This window comes from Heterodontus francisci, chromosome 8 (assembly GCF_036365525.1).
Source record: "Heterodontus francisci isolate sHetFra1 chromosome 8, sHetFra1.hap1, whole genome shotgun sequence".
Classification (NCBI taxonomy): Eukaryota; Metazoa; Chordata; class Chondrichthyes; order Heterodontiformes; family Heterodontidae; genus Heterodontus; species Heterodontus francisci.
The window spans coordinates 4,218,536-4,237,261 of NC_090378.1; the positions used below are offsets into that span (position 1 = coordinate 4,218,536).

The following is an 18,726-nucleotide window of genomic DNA, read 5'->3' on the forward strand; positions in this document are numbered from 1 at the left end:
ACCTCCTTATGTCATTTGTATTTAGAAATCTGTCAAGCTCTGCTTTAAACATATTTAATTACTGAGCTTCCACAGCTCTCTGGGGTAGAGAATTCCAAAGATTCACAACCCTCGGAGTAAAGAAATTTCTCCTCATCTCTGTCCTAAGTGACTTCCCCCTTAGTTTGAAACTATAGAAGGTTCACAGGCGATGCGAAAAAGCAAATAAGAGAAGCAAAAAGGGAGTATGAAAAGAGACCGGCAACTAATATAAAAGGGAATCACAAAGTCTTCTATCGGCATATAAAGAGTAAAAAGGTGATAAAAGCAGTAGGGCTGATTTGGGACCAAAAAGGGGATTTACACATGGAGGCAGGGGGAATAGCTGAGATGCTATTGTCTTTGCAACTGTCTTTACTAAGGAAGAAGATGCTACCCAGGCCACAGTGAAAGAGAAGGTAATTAATACACTAGAATGATTTAAAATTGATAAGGAAGAGGTATTAGATAGGCTTTCTATAATTAAAGTTGTTAAGGCTCCAGGACTGGATGAGATGCATCCAAGGAGACTGAGGGAAGTGAAAGTGAAAATTGTGGAAACACTGGCCATAATTTTCCAGTCTTCCTTAGATTCGGGGGTGGTACCAGCGGACTGGAGAATTGCAAACGTTACACCATCTTCAAAAACGGGTGTAAAGATAAGCCCAGCAACTACAGGGCCAGTCAGTTTAACTTTGGGGGTGGGGAAACTTCTAGAAACAATAATTCTGGACAAAATTAATAAGCACATGAACAAATGAAGGCTAATTAAAGAAAGCCAGCGCAGATTTGTCAAGGGAAAATCATGTTTAACTAACTTGCTAGAGTTTTTTGAAGAGGTAACAGAGACGGTTGATGAGGACAATGCTGTTGATGTGGTGTACATGGATTTCCAAAAGGCGTTTGATACAGTGCCACACAACAGACTTGTGAGCAAGGTTATAGCTCATGGAATAAAAGAGACAATAGCAACATGGATACGCAATTGGCTGTGTGACAGGAAACAGACACTAGTGACTAATGGATGTTTTTCGGGCTGGAGAAAGGTTTGAAGTGGAGGTAGAAATGTAAAAATGGATGGCAAGAGTTTCTACAGGTATTTAAAAAGGAAAAGAGTAAGTAAAGTGAGTGTTGGTCCTCTAGAGAGTGAGAATGGGGAGCTAATAGTCGATAATAAGGAAATGGTGGATGAACTGAACAAATATTTTGCTTCAGTCTCCACTACAGAGGATACAAAAAACATTCCAGTAATAGCTGTAAATCAGGAGGTGGAAGGAAGAGAGGAACTTGATGAAATTATAATCACCAGGGAAGCGGTACTGAGCAAACTGATGGAGCTGCTGGCTAACAAGTCCCTGGGTCCTGATGGGCTTCATCCTAGGGTCTTAAAAGAGGTGGCTAATGAGATAGTAGTTGCATTGGTGTAAATTTTTCAAAATTTGCTAGATTCTGGAAAGGTTCCATCAGACTGAAAAATATAAAATATAACCCCTCTATTCAAGAAATGGATGGAGGCAGAAAACAGGTAACTATAGGCCAGTTAGCGTGATGTCTGTCGTGGGGAAGGCATGGGAATCGATCATTAAAGGACCTATAGCTGGCACTTAGAAAAACTCAAGGTAATCGGGAATAGTCAGCATGGTTTTGGTGAAAGGGAAATCAGTTTAACCAATTTATTGGCGTTCTCTGAAGGAGTGATATGTTCTGTGGATAAAGGGGAGCCTGTTGACGTACTGTACTTGGATTTCCAGAAGGCATTTGACAAGGTGCCACATAAAAGGTTATTGCGCAAAGTAGGAGCTCATGGTGTAGGGGATAACATATTTGTATCGACAGAAGATTGGCTGGCTGGCAGAAAACAGAGAGTATGCATAACTGGGTCCTTTTCTGAGTGGCAGTATGTGACGAGTAGAGGGTCTGTGCTGGGGCCTCAACTTTTTACAATTTATATCAATGACGTAGATGAGGGGAGAGATGGCATGGTAGCTAAATTTGCAGATGACACAAAGATAGGTAGGAACGTATGCTGTGAAGAGGACAGAAGGAGGTTGCAGACCAATATAGATAGGTTGAGTGAGTGGGCAAAAATCTGGCAGTGTATAATGCGAGAAAATGTGAAGTTGTTCACTTTGACAGGAAAAATAAAAAAGTAGAGTATTACTTAAACGAAGAATGACTGCAAAACTCTAAGGTTCCCTTGCCTCCCTCAGTATTCTGGGGTAGATCCCATCAGGCCCTGGGGACTTATCTACCTTAGGAGTATTGACAGGCAGAGAGATCTGGGCGTACAGGTCCACAGGTCACTGAAAATGGCAACGCAGGTGGATAAGGTAGTCAAGAAGGCATACGGCATCCTTGCCTTCAGCGGTTGGGTCATAGAGTATAAAAATTGGCAAGTCATGCTGAAGCTGTACAGAACTTTAGTTAGGCCACACTTAGAATATTGCGTGCAATTCTGGTCGCCACACTACCAGAAGGACGTGGAGGCTTTGGAGAGGGTACAGAAGAGGTTTACCAGGATGTTGCCTGGTCTGGAGGGCATTAGCTATGAGGAGAGGTTGGACAAACTCGAATTGTTATCACTGGAACGACGGAGGTGGAGGGGCGACATGATAGAGGTTTACAAAGTTATGAGCGGCATGGACAGAGTGGATAGTCAGAAGCTTTTTCCCAGGGTGGAAGAGTCAGTTACTAGGGGACATCGGTTTAAGGTGTGAGGGGCAAAGTTTAGAGGGGATGTGCGAGGCAAGTTCTTTACACAGAGGGTGGTGAGTGCCTGGAACTTGCTGCCAGGGGAGGTGGTGGAAGCAGGTACGATAGCGACGTTTAAGAGACATCTTGATGAATACACGAATAGGATGGGAATAGAGGGATACGGTCCCCGGAAGTGCAGAAGGTTTCAGTTTAGACAGGCATCAAGATCGGCGCAGGCTTGGAGGGCCGAATGGCCTGTTCCTGTGCTGTACTGTTCTTTGTTCTATCTAGACGTTCTAGTGCACGAGTCACAAAAAGTTAGTATGCAGGTACAGCAGGTAATAAAGAAGGCTAATGGAATGCTATCCTTTATTACAAGAGGAGTTGAAAATAAAAGTAAGGATGTTATGCTTCAGTTATACAGGGCATTGGTGAGACCGCATCTTGAATACTGTGTGCAGTTTTGGTCTCCTTATTTAAGGAAGGATGTAAATGCATTGGAGGCGGTTCAGAGGAGGTTTAGCAGATTGATACCTGGTATGAGCAGGTTGTCTTCTGAGGAAAGGTTGGACAGACTGGGCTTGTTTCACTGGAATTTAGAAGAGTGAGGGGAGACTTGATTGAAGTATATAAGATCCTGAACGGTCTTCACAAGGTGGATGTGGAAAGGAAGTTTCCTCTTGTGGGGGAGTCCAGAACTCGGGGCACTGTTTTAAAATTAGGGGTTGCCCTTCTCGGACAGTAATGAGGAGAAATGTTTTCTCTCAGAGGGTTGTGCGACTTGGAACTCTCTGTCTCAGAAGGTGGTGCAGGCGGGGTCATTGAATAATTTTAAGGCGGGGGTAGATAAATTCTTGTTAGGCAAGGGAATCAAAGATTATCGGGGTAGATGGGAGTGTGGAATTTGAAACACAAACAGATCAGCCATGATCTTACTGAATGGCGCAGCAGGATAGAGGGGCTGAATGGCCTATTTCTGCTCCTAATTCCTATGTTTGTATGTTGCCCAGGGGTCAGTGTTGGGACCCCTGCTCTTCCTGATATATATTAATGACAAAGACCTTGGTGTACAAGGGACAATTTCAAAATTTGCGGATAATACGAAGCTTGGAAGCAGTATGAATTGTGAGGAGGATTGTGTAGAACACTAAAAGGACACAGACAAGTTGGTAGAATGGACGGACAAGTGGCAGATGAAGTTCAATGTGGAGAAGTGTAAAATGATTCATTTTGGTAGAAAGAACATGGAGAGACAATATAAGATAAAGTGTACAACTCTAAAGGGGGTGCAGGAGCAGAGGGACCTGGGTGTATATGTGCATAAGTCATTGAAGGTGGCAGGACAGGTTGAGAGAGTGATTAATAAAGTACAGTATCTTATGCTTTATTAACAGGGGCATAGAGTACAAGAGTAACGAGGTTATGTTCAACTTGTATGAGACATTAATTTTGCCTTAGCTGGAGATTGCCATCCAGTTCTGGGCACTGCACTTTCGGAATGATGTGGAAGCTTTGGAGAGAATACAGAAAAGATTCACGAGAATGGTTCTGTTGCATATTGTTGCTCGCACTTTAGATGCTGGGTTGAGCTTGGTTTACAGAGATGTCGGAGTCGTTATAAATCTAAACAGTAACTCATTTATTATAGTTACATGGACTATATACACTTTCCATAAGGCTGTCTCGCTTCTGCTTCTCATGATGCTTCTTGCTTCTCCCAAGCTTATTACACATGTGACCTCTTACATCATCATTGCAGTGGGAGCGTTACTCTCACTGTCCCAAACATTACCCCTTTCAGACCCTTATACAACATGTTCCAGGGATGAGGAACTTCAGTTATGAAGATAGATTGGAGAAATCAGGACTGTCTTCCTTGGAGAAGAGAAGGCTGAGAGGTGATTTGATAGAGTTATTCAAAATCATAAGGGGTCTGGACAGGGTAGATAGGGAGGAAATATTCCCACTCATGAAAGGATCGAGAACGAGAGGGCACAGATTTAAAGTGATTGGCAAAAGAAGCAAAAGCAATATGAGGAAAAACCTTTTCATGCAGCAAGTAGTTAACGTCTGGAATGCACTGCCTGAGAGTGTGGTGGAGGCAGCTTCAATCGAGGCATTCAAAAGGGAATTATCAGAAAAGGAAGAATGTGCAAGGTTACGGGGAGTAGGTGGGGGAATGGCACTAGTTAAATTGCTCATTCGGAGATGGTGCAGACATGATGGGCCGAATGGCCTCCTTCTGTACTGTAATAATTTTGCGATTCTGTGATTTTTCTATTTTTGTGTTTTGCACTGTAGCAGCAGGTGACTATCAATCCAATGTATAGAATACAGCTTATGAAACAAGAATACATAAAAAAATACCCCAGCTTCTTTCTGGCCAAGTATCCACGGAACCGTCGTTGAAGGATCAGCACTGGAGACTGATGGGCAAGAATGTTGTTGATGGTAGCGATCAGATTCCTGATATGCTTCAACTCACTCTGCCAGGTCGAGATCTGTGTGAGAGGTACAAACACCAGCAGATGATTCCATTTCAGTGAGATATCAAAGCACTTGTTCATACAGTAACAATAGCTCACACTTATACATCATCCTTAAAACGTCCCAAGGCACTGCATAGGAGTGTAATCAGACAAAAATATAACACTGAGAGAAAGAAGGAGACATTAGAACATGAGATCGAAGTGCTGGTTCATACAGCATCAACACTGGAAATTCATCAGCTAACACTGTTCATTGTCATGTGGTTCGAGAAAGAAGAATTTGGTTATCTCCTTTAATGCGGAACATTCAATTGATATCAAATACTCCTGGTAGAATTTACAACAACTGTCAAATATATAGCACCTTTAATGTAGTAAAACATCCTAAGGTACTTCACAGTAGCGATTATCAAACAAAATTTGACAGTGAGCCATATAAGGAAATGGTGATTTTCTACCATCAAAGGACAGGTGACCAAAAGATTGCTCAAAGCAGTGGGTTTTAAGGAGTGTCATTAAGCAGGAGAGAGAGAAATAGAGAGGTTTAGGGAGGCAATTTCAGAGCTTAGGGCCCAGGCAGCTAAAGGCACAGCCGCCAATGGTGGGGCGATGAAAATCAGGGATATGTAAGAGGCAAGAATTGGAGGAGCGCAGAGATCTCAGAGGATGAAGAACTGGAGGAGATTACAGAGATGGGGAAGCTACAGAGATCTGAAAACAAGGATAAGAATTTTAAAATCTAGGTGTTGCTGGACTGGGAGCCAATGTGGGTTAGTGAGCAGAGAGGGTAATGGACAGGACTTGATGTAAGTTAGAATCATAGAAAAATTACGGCACAGGAGACAATTCAGCCCATCGTGTCTGCGCTGGTCAAAAAAAGTAGCCGCCCAATCTAATCCCACCTTCCAGCACCTGATCCACAGCCTTGCAGGTTACAGCACTTCAGGTGCATGTCCAGGTACCTTTTAAATGAATTGAAGATTTCTGCCTCCACCACCATTCCTGGCAGTGAATTCCAGACACCCACCACCCTCTGGGTGAAAAAGGTTTTTCCTCATGCCCCCTCTAATCCTTCACCAATCACCTTAAATCTGTGCCCCCTGGTAATTGACCTCTCCGCTAGGGGAAACAGGTCTACTCTTGGCCCCTCATAATTTTGTACACATCAATTAAGTTACCCCTCGACCTCCTCTGTTCTAAGGAAAACAACCCTAGCCAATCCAATCTTTCCTCATAGCTGCAACTTTCAAGCCCTGGCAACGTTCTTATAAATCTCCTCTGTACTCTCTCCACAGCAACTATGTCCTTCCTGTAATGTGGTGACCAGAACTGTACGCAATACTCTAGCTGTGACCTAACCAGCAATTTATACAGTTCCAGCATTACATCCCTGCTTTTGTATTCTATACCTCGGCCAGTAAAAGAAAGCATTCCATATGCCTTCTTCACCACTCTATCTACCTGTGTTGCCACCTTCAGGGACCTGTGGACAGGCACTCCAAGATCTCTCACTTCTTCTGCCCCTCTCAATATCCTCATGTTAGGATATGGGCAGTAGAATTTTGGATGAGCACCCAAACTACTGAGAGTCATTATATGCTGAACATGAACGCTTAATAGCCAAAGTGAAAGATACAGATGAGAACAATCTACTTATGAGCTATGAGCACAGGACTGGAAGTAACTCACAAATGTATTTTTTAAATTCATTCATGGGATGTGGGAATCGCTAGCTAAGCCAGCATTTACTGCCCATCACTAATTTCCCTTGAGTAGGTGGTAGTGAGCCACCTTCCTAAATACAACTGAGTGGCTTTCTTGGCTATTTCAGAGGGCAGTTAACAGTCAACCACATTGCTGTGGGTCTGGAGTCACATGGAGGCCAGACCGGTTAAGGAAGGCAGATTTCCTTCCCTAAAGGACATTAGTGAACCAGATGGGCTTTTACAACAATCCAGCAGTTGCATGGTCACCATTACTGAGACTAGCTACAGATCTTGCTTAATTTAATTCATTGAATTTAAATTGCCCAGCTGCTGTGATGGGATTTGAACTCTTGTTACCAGGTCATTAATCCAGACCTCTAGATTACTAGTCCATTGACGAATCACTCCACTACTGAACCCCCATTAAGAATTTTACAAGCCTCCAGCAAGGTTTGAGATCAGATAAAACTTACTTTTCCACAGGATAATGGACCTGCTCCAGAGAGGAAAATACAATGATATCTGTTAGGAAGCAGGATTGAAGGTGGCTTTATAGAAAGGTTGAACCGCACTGTTGAATGTTTCTTCTGGGGAACTACCCACCTGACACAATTGTAGGAGTAATATATCCAACAGAACTCCACTGGTTCAAGATGACCTATCACCACATTCTCAGGATGGACAATAAGTTTGCAACGATCGCCCACTCCCCACAGCCACATTTTTAATAATTACAGAAACAAGTGTTTCCTAAATTAGAGGATGATCAGGCCATGTGGGGAGGGCCTCTGATAGTCATCAAATATGGAGAAAGGACAAAAAGGATGTGGGGACTTTGCTCAAGGTGCTCCCCACATCTCATCCCTTGCTCCTCCCCACGCCCCACCGTCCAGTCAGTGCCACACATGTCTGCCCCTGCACTGGTACGGGAGGGACAGTATTTGGGGGGGCCCTCACAGACCCCAAAACCCAGAGAACGTTGGCCACGGGAACCTCAGCAGTCAGAACAGGGGGACGAGCAACCTACCTCGAGCTCTGCTAAAGGGGTTGCACCATGTAGAAGAAATAGGAAAAGAAGAGAAATACATTTTACTTGCACAAGGGGATTCATTTGGGGGTTGTATGTCATTATCTTAATGTATTTGAAAATATTAATGAATTATGAACTTTATTTTAAATCTCCATTTCCCTTGTAACATATTCAGCCACAGCAGTAGCAAAGCAGACATAAGTGGTGGCCTGAGCAAACATTGCATTCTTCACCTGGGCAATACTCCTGTGGGCAGCAGATTGTGAAATCCTGCAGGTGTCACCAGCCAATCCTTGGATAGAGCTGGAGATAGAGAAATTCAGAGGTGTGGTGGCCTTGATGGCCACAGCAATGCATATCCACCTGGTCCACTTGGAAGGAGGTCTTGTTCCAGCAGGTTGCAGATGGGAGCAATGACCTGCCTGAAAGTCTCAGCTTCCTGAGACACTGATGCTCAGTAATGTTGAGAAGCTGGTCCTCCTCTGAGCTGCAGGTCTGTGTCCATCTGTTCGGTGCTCTAGAGTGGCATGTGGCTGAGGAGAAGGCTGCTGCTGCTGGGGCTGCTACTGCTGGTGCTGGTCCTGCTGGTGCTGCTCCTGATGGTGCTGGTCCTACTGGTGTTGGTGTTAGTCCTGCTGGTGTTTCTGCTGCTGCTGATGGTCCTGCTAGTTCTGCTCCTGCTACTGCTGCTAGTGTTGGTGTTACTCCTGTTGGTGCTGCTTCTGCTGCTCCTTCTGGTGCTGCTGGTGTTGGTGCTGCTGGTGGTACTGTTCCTGCTGGCGTTGTTCCTGATGGTGCTGCTCCTGCTGGTGCTTGTCCTGCTGGTGTTGCTGCTGCTCCTGCTGGTGCTGTCCCTGCTGGTGCTGGGCCTGCTGGTGCTGGTGTTGCTACTGCTGGTGCTGCCACAGCTGGTGATTCTCCCGCTGGTGCTTGTGTTAGTCCTGCTGGTGCTTGTCCTGCTGGTGTTGCTGCTGCTCCTTCTGGTGCTGGTCCTGCTAGTGTTGCTGCTGCTGGTGCTAGTCCTGCTGGTGTTGCTGCTGCTGGTGGTGCTGTTCGTGCTGGAGTTGCTCCTGCTGGTGCTGCTTCTGCTGGTGCTGTTCCTGCTGGTGCTGGTCCTGTTGGTGTTGCTGCTGCTCCTGCTGGTGCTGCTCCTGCTGGTGTTGCTGCTGGTACTCCTGCTGGTGCTGCTCCTGCTGGTGTTGCTGCTCTTGCTGGTGCTGCTTTTGGTGCTGTTGGTGTTGCTGCTGCTCCTCCTGTTCCTTAGCAGAGGTCCAGGTTAGAGCATAAGCTGCTCCCATGCTGCAGTGAAGGTTGATGGCACGGAATTGAAAATCAAGGTGAATAAATCCAAGGCTGCAGAAATGACTTCCAAAATGTTGGAAATCACCTGCAAGGCAGTGAAAGCACACACTCAGAACAAGTCCTGTGAACAAAGGCCTCTCACCTCGGCAGTCTTTACAATCTTTCCAGCCTGTCAATTTGACAGAGCCATTAATATCCGCTATGCTTTCACCTTGCTGACCTTGGCAAGTTTCACACAGCTCTGGAAACCCATGTGGAGGCTGTTAAAGGCAGAATGCTGGGTTAAATTTACAAATAATTGCCTCATAACCTATTCAAATGATGACCTCACTGGGGTTTCCCATACACTTCCAAACGTGAGCCAATTAAAGGTAGAACTGAGCTGGATCATGAGGTTTTCCGACACAGTGGCATTTTTTGCAGATTTACACCCGCCCACACTCTACCCACACTGGAACTTCCTCTTCCACTTGCATATTAAAGCTCTGCCCAAAATCCGTGAAGTTCTGGCCAAACAACACTGTGGGAACACCTTCACCACACGTACTTCAAGAAGGTGGCTCACCTCCACTTTCTCAATAACAAAGAACATAAGAACATAAGAGATAGGAGCAGGAGTAGGCCATTCGGCTTCTCAAGCCTGCCCCGCCATTCAGTAAGATCATGGCTGATCTGCCCCAGACCTCAACTCCTCATTGCCCTCAACTCCCCAATATTTCAAAAATCCATCTACCTGCTCTTTAAATACTTTCAGTGATCTAGCCTGCACAACTCTCTGAGGTAGAGAATTCCAGACATTCACTACCATCTGAAAGAATCTCAGTTTTAAATGAGTGTCCCTTTATTTTGTAACTATGTCCCCTAGTTCGAGATTCCCCCACTAGTGGAAATATCTTTTCAACGTCTACCCTGTCAAGCCGCCTCAGAATCTTGTACGTTTCAATAAGATCACCCCTCATTCTTCTAAACTCTAATGAACAAAGGCCTAACCTGTTTAGCCGTTCTTGATCCCTTCATTCCAGGAATCAGCCTCGTGAATCTCTTTTGAACTGCCTCCAATGCCAGTCTATCCTTTCTTAAATACAGGGATCAAAACTGTACACAGTACTCCAGGTGCAGCCTCACCAACACCCTGTACAGTTGTAACAAGACTTCCCTATTTTTAAACTCCAACCCCCTAGCAATCAAGGCCAAAATTCCATTTGCCTTCTTAATTACTTGCTGCACCTGCATGCTAACCTTTTGTGTTTCATGCACAAGAACACCCAGATCCCTCTGTGCTGCACTTTTTTGGAGTCTCTCTCCATTTAAATAACAGTCTGCCTTTTGATTCTTCCTACCAAAGTGCATGACCTCACACTTTCCTACATTAAACTCCATCTGCCAAGTTTTTGCCAACTCACTCAACTTATCTATATCCCCTTGCAGATTCCTTATGTCCTCATCACAACATGCCCTCCCACCTATTTTTGTATTGTCAGCAAATTTGAATATGTTACACTCTGTCCCCACCTCCAAGTCAAATAGTCCAATATAGATAGAAAATAATTGAGGCCCTAGGACTGATCCTCGTGGCACTCCACTAGTTACGTCTTTCAAACCTCAAAAAGACCCACTAATCCCGACTCTCTGTGGTCTGTGTGTTAACCAATCCTCAAACCATGCTAATACATTACCCCCAATACTGTGAGCTCAGGGGTAACTAGTGATGGCCAATAAATGCTGGCCTTGTTAGCGATCCCCGCATTCCAAGAATGAATAATTATAAAAAAGGATCTATGCCTGAAACAATTAACCTTTCTTTCCTCTCTTTCAATCTTGACAGATTTGCTGCACCTTTCCATTTATTATTTTTGATTTTCAGCCTGTTCCCATGTGGAAACCAAACTGTTTCTTGCCTTCAGATACAGATACTAACCTGTGGAGGTAAGGGGAAATGAAGAAAGAAATGCGGACTTAAAGCTTTGAATTGGTCACTTTTTGGCCAGTCCTCAATGACTTCGGCATCTGCAATGACAAAGTTGTCCAAGGCTTTGAGAGACCAGATGCTGTTGACAATGTGATGCCGATACTTCGGGACGAGGCTGACCGGGGTGTCAAACAGGGTCAGAACAACGAGACTTGGGCATTGAAACAGGGATTCGACGCTGTTCATGTCTCCAATTATGTTGTTATGGAGATAGAGAACCTGGAGAGACTTCATATCGGACCAAAAGTATTCATCTGGGAGATCGGTAATCTGATAATAGGGCAAAAGTAAACAAAAAGATAACATTAGTACATCATAGCCAGTTACAGGGCTGTGGGGAAAGAACAGGGTGTGGCACAAATTGGATAATTCTTATAAAGAGCTGGTAAGGGCACGATGGGCTGAACGGTCACCTTCTGTGTTCTATCATTCTGTTTTGCAGCACTTTACGCCTCTGAGTCAGGCTATGGGTTCAAGCACCACACTGGGAGATGAGTGTGGAATCCAGACTGATCCTCTGATGTGGTACTGAAGGGGTGCTGATGTTCAAATGAGATGTTAAACTGAAGCCTGACTGCCTGCTCAGGTGGATGTACAGGGCCCTCTAGAGCACTGTTCAGAGAACAGCAAGAACACACAATAACACAAGAAATAGGAGCAGGAGTAGACCAGATAGTCCATCGAGCCTGCTCCGCCATTCAATACGATCATGGCTGATCTTAGGCTTCAATTCCACTTTCCTGCCCACTCCCCAAATCCCTTGACTTCCGGCGCGACAAAAAATCTATCTATCCCAGCCTTAAATGTATTCAATGATGGAGCATCCACAACCATCTGAGATAGAGAATTCCAAAGATTCACAATCCTTTGAGTGAAGTAATTTCTCCTCATCTCAGTCCTGAATAATTGACCCCTTATCCTGAGACCGTGTCCCCGTGTTCTAGATTCCCCGACCAGTGGGAACAATCTCTCAGCTTCTACCCTATCCAGCCCTTTCAGAATCTTGTATGCCTCAATTAGATCGCCTCTCATTCTTCTAAACTACAGAGAATAAAGGCCCAAGTTACTCAGCCTCTCATCAAAGGACAACCCCCTCATCCCAGAGACCAATTTAGTAAATTTCCGCTGCACTGCCTCCAGTGCAAGTATATCCTTTCTTAAATGTGGAGACCAAAACTGCACACAGTATTCCAGGTGCAGTCTCACCAAAGCCCTGTACAATTTTAGTAAGACTTCTTTATTCCTGTACTCCAATCCCTTTACAATAAAGGCCAACATGCCATTTGCCTTCCTAATACCCTGCTGCACCTGCATGTTAACTTTATGCGTTCCTTGTACGAGTACCCCAAGTCAAGAACATCAACATTTATCAGTTTCACACCTTTTAAAAAATATTCTGCCTTTCTATTTTTACGACCAAAGTGAACAACTTCACACTTCCCTACATTATACTCCATTTGCTATCTTGTTGCCCACTCACTTAACCTGTCCATATCTCTTTGCACTCTCTGTCTCTTCATCCAAGTCATTAAGATAGAGTGTAAATAGCACTGATCCTCGCAGCACCCCTCTATTCACTGCCTGCCAACTTGAAAATGCCCATTTATGCCCACTTTCTGCTTCCTGTCTGTTAACCAATCCTCTATCCACATTAATATATTACCCCCAACACCATGAGTCCTTATCTTGCCTATTAATCTTTTATATGGCACCTTATCGAATGCCTTTTGAAAATCTAGGTATACTACATCTACTGGTTCCCCTTTATCTACCCTACTAGTTACATCCTCAAAAACTCTAATAAATTTGTCAAACAGGATCTCCCTTTAGTAAAAACATGCTGACTTGTTCTAAACATACTCTGCTTTGACAAGGAGTTCTCCCGACCTCCTGGCCAACATTCATCCTTCAACCAACAAATGAAAGGTCATTCACTCATGTGCTGTTTGTGGGATCTTGCTGTGTGCAAACTGGCTACCCCATTAAATTACAAAACAACAACACAATTTCAAAAGTAATTTATTGGCTGTGAGGCACTTTGAACAGAGGGAAGCAACTTGAAAGGAGCTGTATTAATTCAAACTCCTTTTTGCTCATGGAACAACTAGTAGGAAGAGGACTCAAAAAAGAACAAAACAACAATTTGTATTTAGATAGTACCTTTAATTTAGTGAAACATCCCAAGATGCTTCACAGGAGCATTACCAAACAAAATTGGACACCAAGCTGCATAAGGAGCATGAGGACAGGTGAACAAAAGTTTGGTCAAAGAGGTAGATTTTAGGGAGCATCTTAACCATGGAGAGAAAGAGACAGAGAAGTTTAGGGAGGGAATTCCAGAGCTTAGGGTGAAGCTGAAGGTGCGGCCGCCAATGGTGGAGCAATTAAAATCAGGGATGGTCAAGAGGCCAGAATTGAAGGAGCGCAGACATCTCGGAGGGGTGTAGGGTTGGAGGAAGTCAAAAGATAGAGAGGTGTGAGACCAAGGTGTGATTTGAAAGCAAGGATGAGAATTTTAAAATTGAGGCATTGCTGGTCTGGGACCCAATGTAGAGCAGTGAGCACAGGGAATGATGGGAATTGATGCAAATCAGGATTTGGGCAGCAGAGCTTTGGATCAGATCATGTTTATAAATAGTGGAAGATAGGAAGCTGACCAGCAGAGCATTGCAATTGTCAAGTCTAGAGGTAACAAAAGTACGAATGAGGGTTTGAACAGCAGATGAGCTGAGGCAGGGGCAGAGTTGGGCGATATTATGGAGGTGGAAACAGGCGGGCTTGATGATGGAGCAGATAAGTGTTGGAAAGCTCATCACAGGGTCAAATACGATACCAGGTTGTGAACAGTCTGGTTCAGCCTCAGACAGTTGCCAGAGAGAGGGATGGAGTCTGTGACGAGGGAAAGGACTTTGTGGTGGGGACTGACGATAAAGGCTTCATTTTTCCTAATAATTAGATAGAGGAAATTTCTGCTCATCCAGTACTGTATGTCAGACAAGCAGCTTCGAGTCATAGGGTGGAATTTTATGGACTTGCAAGAGTGGATTTGGCAGCGTGCCAAATCAGGTGGGAGGTGTTTTCTGGATTCCCAACGGTGGGATATTTTAGAGAAATTAAGGCAGCGGCATGTTTGCGGCATTCCGGGGATCTCCTGTAAGGTGGCAATTTGCAGCTTTGCATTCACTTACATGTCATGAATATTCATTACCCTACACTTAGTTACAATTAAGTCTGACCTGCAGATTAAGTGAACAGAGAGCGATATTCCCGTGCCACCCAGTTCATGTTTGTTTCACCATGGCGTGCAACAGTTCGCTTTGTCTAGTTCAGTCTTAGGTCTGTGTTGTTCTCTCTTTAACTCATTGGCAAAATGAACGCCAGCATTGGATTGGATGTTTGCCTCCAAGCTTGGCACCAGCAAGGGTGATTCTTCTCAGGGGGTGGCAGTGAAGGCATGGTGGGGGGGTCTACATGGAGGAGCAGGGGAGGGTACTCGGGGAGGACAGGGTGGGGTGATCAGGTACATGGAGGAGCAGGGGAGGTTACTCTGGGAGGACAGGGTGGGGTGATCGGGTACATGGAGGAGCAGGGGAGGTTACTCTGGGAGGACAGGGTGGGGTGATCGGGTACATGGAGGAGCAGGGGAGGTTACTCTGGGAGGACAGGGTGGGGTGATCGGGTACATGGAGGAGCAGAGGAGGTTACTCTGGGAGGACAGGGTGGGGTGATCGGGTACATGGAGGAGCAGGGGAGGTTACTCTGGGAGGACAGGGTGGGGTGATCGGGTACATGGAGGAGCAGGGGAGGTTACTCTGGGAGGACAGGGTGGGGTGATCGGGTACATGGAGGAGCAGGGGAGGTTAATCGGGGAGGACAGGGTGGGGTGATCGGGTACATGGAGGAGCAGGGGAGGTTACTCTGGGAGGACAGGGTGGGGTGATCGGGTACATGGAGGAGCAGGGGAGGTTACTCTGGGAGGACAGGGTGGGGTGATCGGGTACATGGAGGAGCATGGGAGGTTACTCTGGGAGGACAGGGTGGGGTGATCGGGTACATGGAGGAGCATGGGAGGTTACTCGGAGAGGACAGGGTGGGGTGATCGGGTACATGGAGGAGCAGGGGAGGTTACTCGGAGAGGACAGGGTGGGGTGATCGGGTACATGGAGGAGCAGGGGAGGTTACTCGGAGAGGACAGGGTGGGGTGATCGGGTACATGGAGGAGCAGGGGAGGTTACACGGAGAAGACAGGGTGGGGTGATCGGGTACATGGAGGAGCAGGGGAGGTTACTCTGGGAGGACAGGGTGGGGTGATTGGGTACATGGAGGAGCAGGGGAGGTTACTCGGAGAGGACAGGGTGGGGTGATCGGGTACATGGAGGAGCAGGGGAGGTTACTCGGAGAGGACAGGGTGGGGTGATCGGGTACATGGAGGAGCAGGGGAGGTTACTCGGAGAGGACAGGGTGGGGTGATCGGGTACATGGAGGAGCAGGGGAGGTTACTCGAGGACAGGGTGGGGTGATCGGGTACATGGAGGAGCAGGGGAGGTTACTCGGGGAGGACAGGGTGGGGTGATCGGGTACATGGAGGAGCATGGGAGGTTACTCGGGGAGGACAAGGTGGGGTGATCGGGTACATGGAGGAGCAGGAGAGGTTACTCGGAGAAGACAGGGTGAGGTGATCGGGTACATGGAGGAGCAGGGGAGGGTACTCGGAGAAGACAGGGTGGGGTGATCGGGTACATGGAGGAGCAGGGGAGGGAGGAGGGGAGTGTTCAGGCTGTGTAGTGGTTGCCATTGCTGCTGAAGCTGGCTGTGGGCGGCTGATGGGGTGGTAGATTGATTTGAGTTTTACAGTCAGCAGATGGTCATGAGGGGCCTAAAGGGAGGGATGATTGCTGTCAACGTCAGGGTCCTGTGGGGCAAATTCATGCATTTTGAGGAACTCCCAACTGCCAGAAGTTTTTAAGGAACCAGCCAAAGTTGACACCTGGATCCAGGATGACAAGGGTTATCCCCTTTTTTACATGGTTGATAATCATCCCCAAAGTGCTGCTGAAGAGAGGTACAGTGCTGCTCACACATCCACCAGAGCCATCATCAAACACACCACTGGCATGCTGAAAATGCGCTTCCGCTGCCTTGACTGGTCTGGAGGGGCTCTTCAGTACGTGCCACAGAGGTTGTCAGGACTAATCATTGTCTGCTGTGCCTTGTACAACTTTGCAATTAGACGTGGCAACATTCTGCAGGCAGTAGAACAGGAGGAACAGCAGTCCCCCTCAGATGAGGAAGACTATGAAGAGGGTAAGGAGGAAGACAACAATGTCAATGATGTCTTTATGGATATGAGGGCCATGGAGAGACATGTAAGGGACAACAGGAAGAACATCATATTTGCACATTTCAGCCAACAATAAGCCACTTCATCAATGAACATTCGTAGCAGAAACATAAAAATTCCCCACACGTTTTCACATATGCCTGAGGTCTTATTCATTGCTGCAATCTAAGAGAAGTTTTGCTGCACTTTGATGTGACCAACAGATGAAATTTTCTGTGGGCTACGATGGAACCAAAAACACACTACTGTAAGCAACACTCAAATGCCTGGGACATGGCAGACTTCATGGCTCCTCCATGGCACATGCTAAGCCACGCATCGCCTCAGGCATCTCCAACATATTTTCCACATGTCTTTGCTGCACATCCAGCAGAACATGGGGCTGAGCAGAGGCTTGGCCCCAGCAGTCCTCCGATTGTCAGGACCCGGCTGGCACATGCTCCCTCAGCTGCTGGAACGTGTCTGTGTAGTGCACATCAGATTGTGACCCAGATTCTAATCTTAAACCCACCCCACCCCAACCCCTGCAGACTATGTGGATGTATCTGCTGGCGGAGGTGGAAGATGAGGCAAGTGACGGTGCAACCTTGAGGCATTGGCTTCATCTTCCTCCCCAGAGGAAGCCTCATGGCTTCCGGACACTCAAGTGCGGGCACCTGCTGTGGAGACACAAACAGAGGCACTTTAGCGTCAGCTGCGCATGAGTTTTCATTGGGTGTGCACACATGGTTGCAAGACTGAAGATGACACTTCATCCTTTCACCTTGAGGATCTTGCCTCACCATCTGCTATTGCTCTGCTTCCTCTCTCACAATTTCTGCAGCCTCCTCTTCAGTCAGTGTCAGGACTCTGATGTCTGGGACACTGCTACCTGTCTTGGCGCACTCATGCTGATTGTGGGTGCATTTGTCCTGCAGGCGACAGTGGAGATTGAATGAGATTTCAAAAGGTGCATCGCAACCATTTTAAACTTCACTCATTCAGGACTGGCTTTCGCACAACACATCCAAGGACATCAAAACTGCCAATCATAAATTTTGCGCACAGTCACTTAGTGTATGGCACCAAGGCTGCTCACACAATCCACTGCATGCTTTGTTTGTCCTCTGTCTTAAAAAGACAGAGCCAGGGAGAAAATCAATGCAACAGCTTCGCCAAGACCACTTACCCTCACCAATCTGAGCAGATCATTGATGTGTTTGCAGCACTGTACCCAGATTCTATGAGTCACCCCACAGTTTGAGACCTCCTCTGCTACCTCCATCAAGGCCACCTTCGTCAGGCAGGAGGGTCTTCGCACTCCATCTGCAGGGAAGAGGACCTCCCCTCTTTCCCTGAAGGCCTGGAGGAGAACCTGCAGGGAGGCATCACTGAACCATGGGGCGGGACGTTGTCTGCTCACTGACATTTTCTTTGGTGCTGCAAAGAAAAATAAATGATGTGAAGTTGGAACTGGATCACAAAAATTAAGGGAGGCAAAAGCATTTTGAATTAAACTCAAGCTTCAATTCAGGCTACTATGCAGAGACTTACATGACAGGAAGTCTCCTGATCCTTGAGGCTGCAAGCACGGAATGCATTATAGCCATGGCGATCACGGTGCTTGGCCCAGTGACAGCAGGTTCCACTAATGAAAGGCCGTCCCCACCGTATAATCTGCATGTCTCCTGTGCCCATCGCCACATGTTTCATTTACATATAAAATCGTGGGTGAAACAGGAAAAATGATGGAGGCAGAAGTTACACCAACTTCCAGTCCCGCCATCGGAAACACCACGGGACTCATAAACTACTGGCCGTAGAGTTATGGAGTCATTTACGGTACAGAAGGAGGCCATTCGGTACATCGAGTCCATGCCAACTGTCCACGGAGCAATCCGTCAGTCCCACGGCCCTGCTCGATCTCTGTCACCCTGCGAGTTTATTTCCTTCAAGTGACCTTCCAATTTCCTTTTGAAATCATGGGCAGTGAGTTCCAGGTCATTATCACCCACTGTGATAAAAAGTTCTTCCTCATGTTCCCCCTGCATCTTTCCCAAAATCTTCAATCTGTGTCCCCTAGTCCTTGTACCATTTGTTAATGGGAATAGTTTTTCTTTGTCTAACTTATCTAAGCCTGTCATAATCTTGTACACCTCTATCAAATCTCCCCTCAATCTCCTTTGCTCCAGGGAAAC

At 46.3% G+C, this 18,726-nt stretch overlaps 1 protein-coding gene across 2 annotated transcripts in view; it reads right to left on the reverse strand.

The window, feature by feature from the left end:
- LOC137372468 (leucine-rich repeat and IQ domain-containing protein 3-like) overlaps positions 1-18,726 on the reverse strand; it is an 85,110-nt gene that overhangs the window by 39,172 nt on the left and 27,212 nt on the right. For both annotated transcript variants that reach the window (XM_068036327.1, XM_068036326.1), the window contains exons 3-4: positions 11,158-11,478; positions 5,080-5,213 (exon numbers count right to left, since the gene is read on the reverse strand). In XM_068036327.1, coding sequence (XP_067892428.1) covers positions 5,080-5,213; positions 11,158-11,478 — 455 coding nt within the window. The remainder of the gene's footprint in view (positions 1-5,079; positions 5,214-11,157; positions 11,479-18,726) is intronic.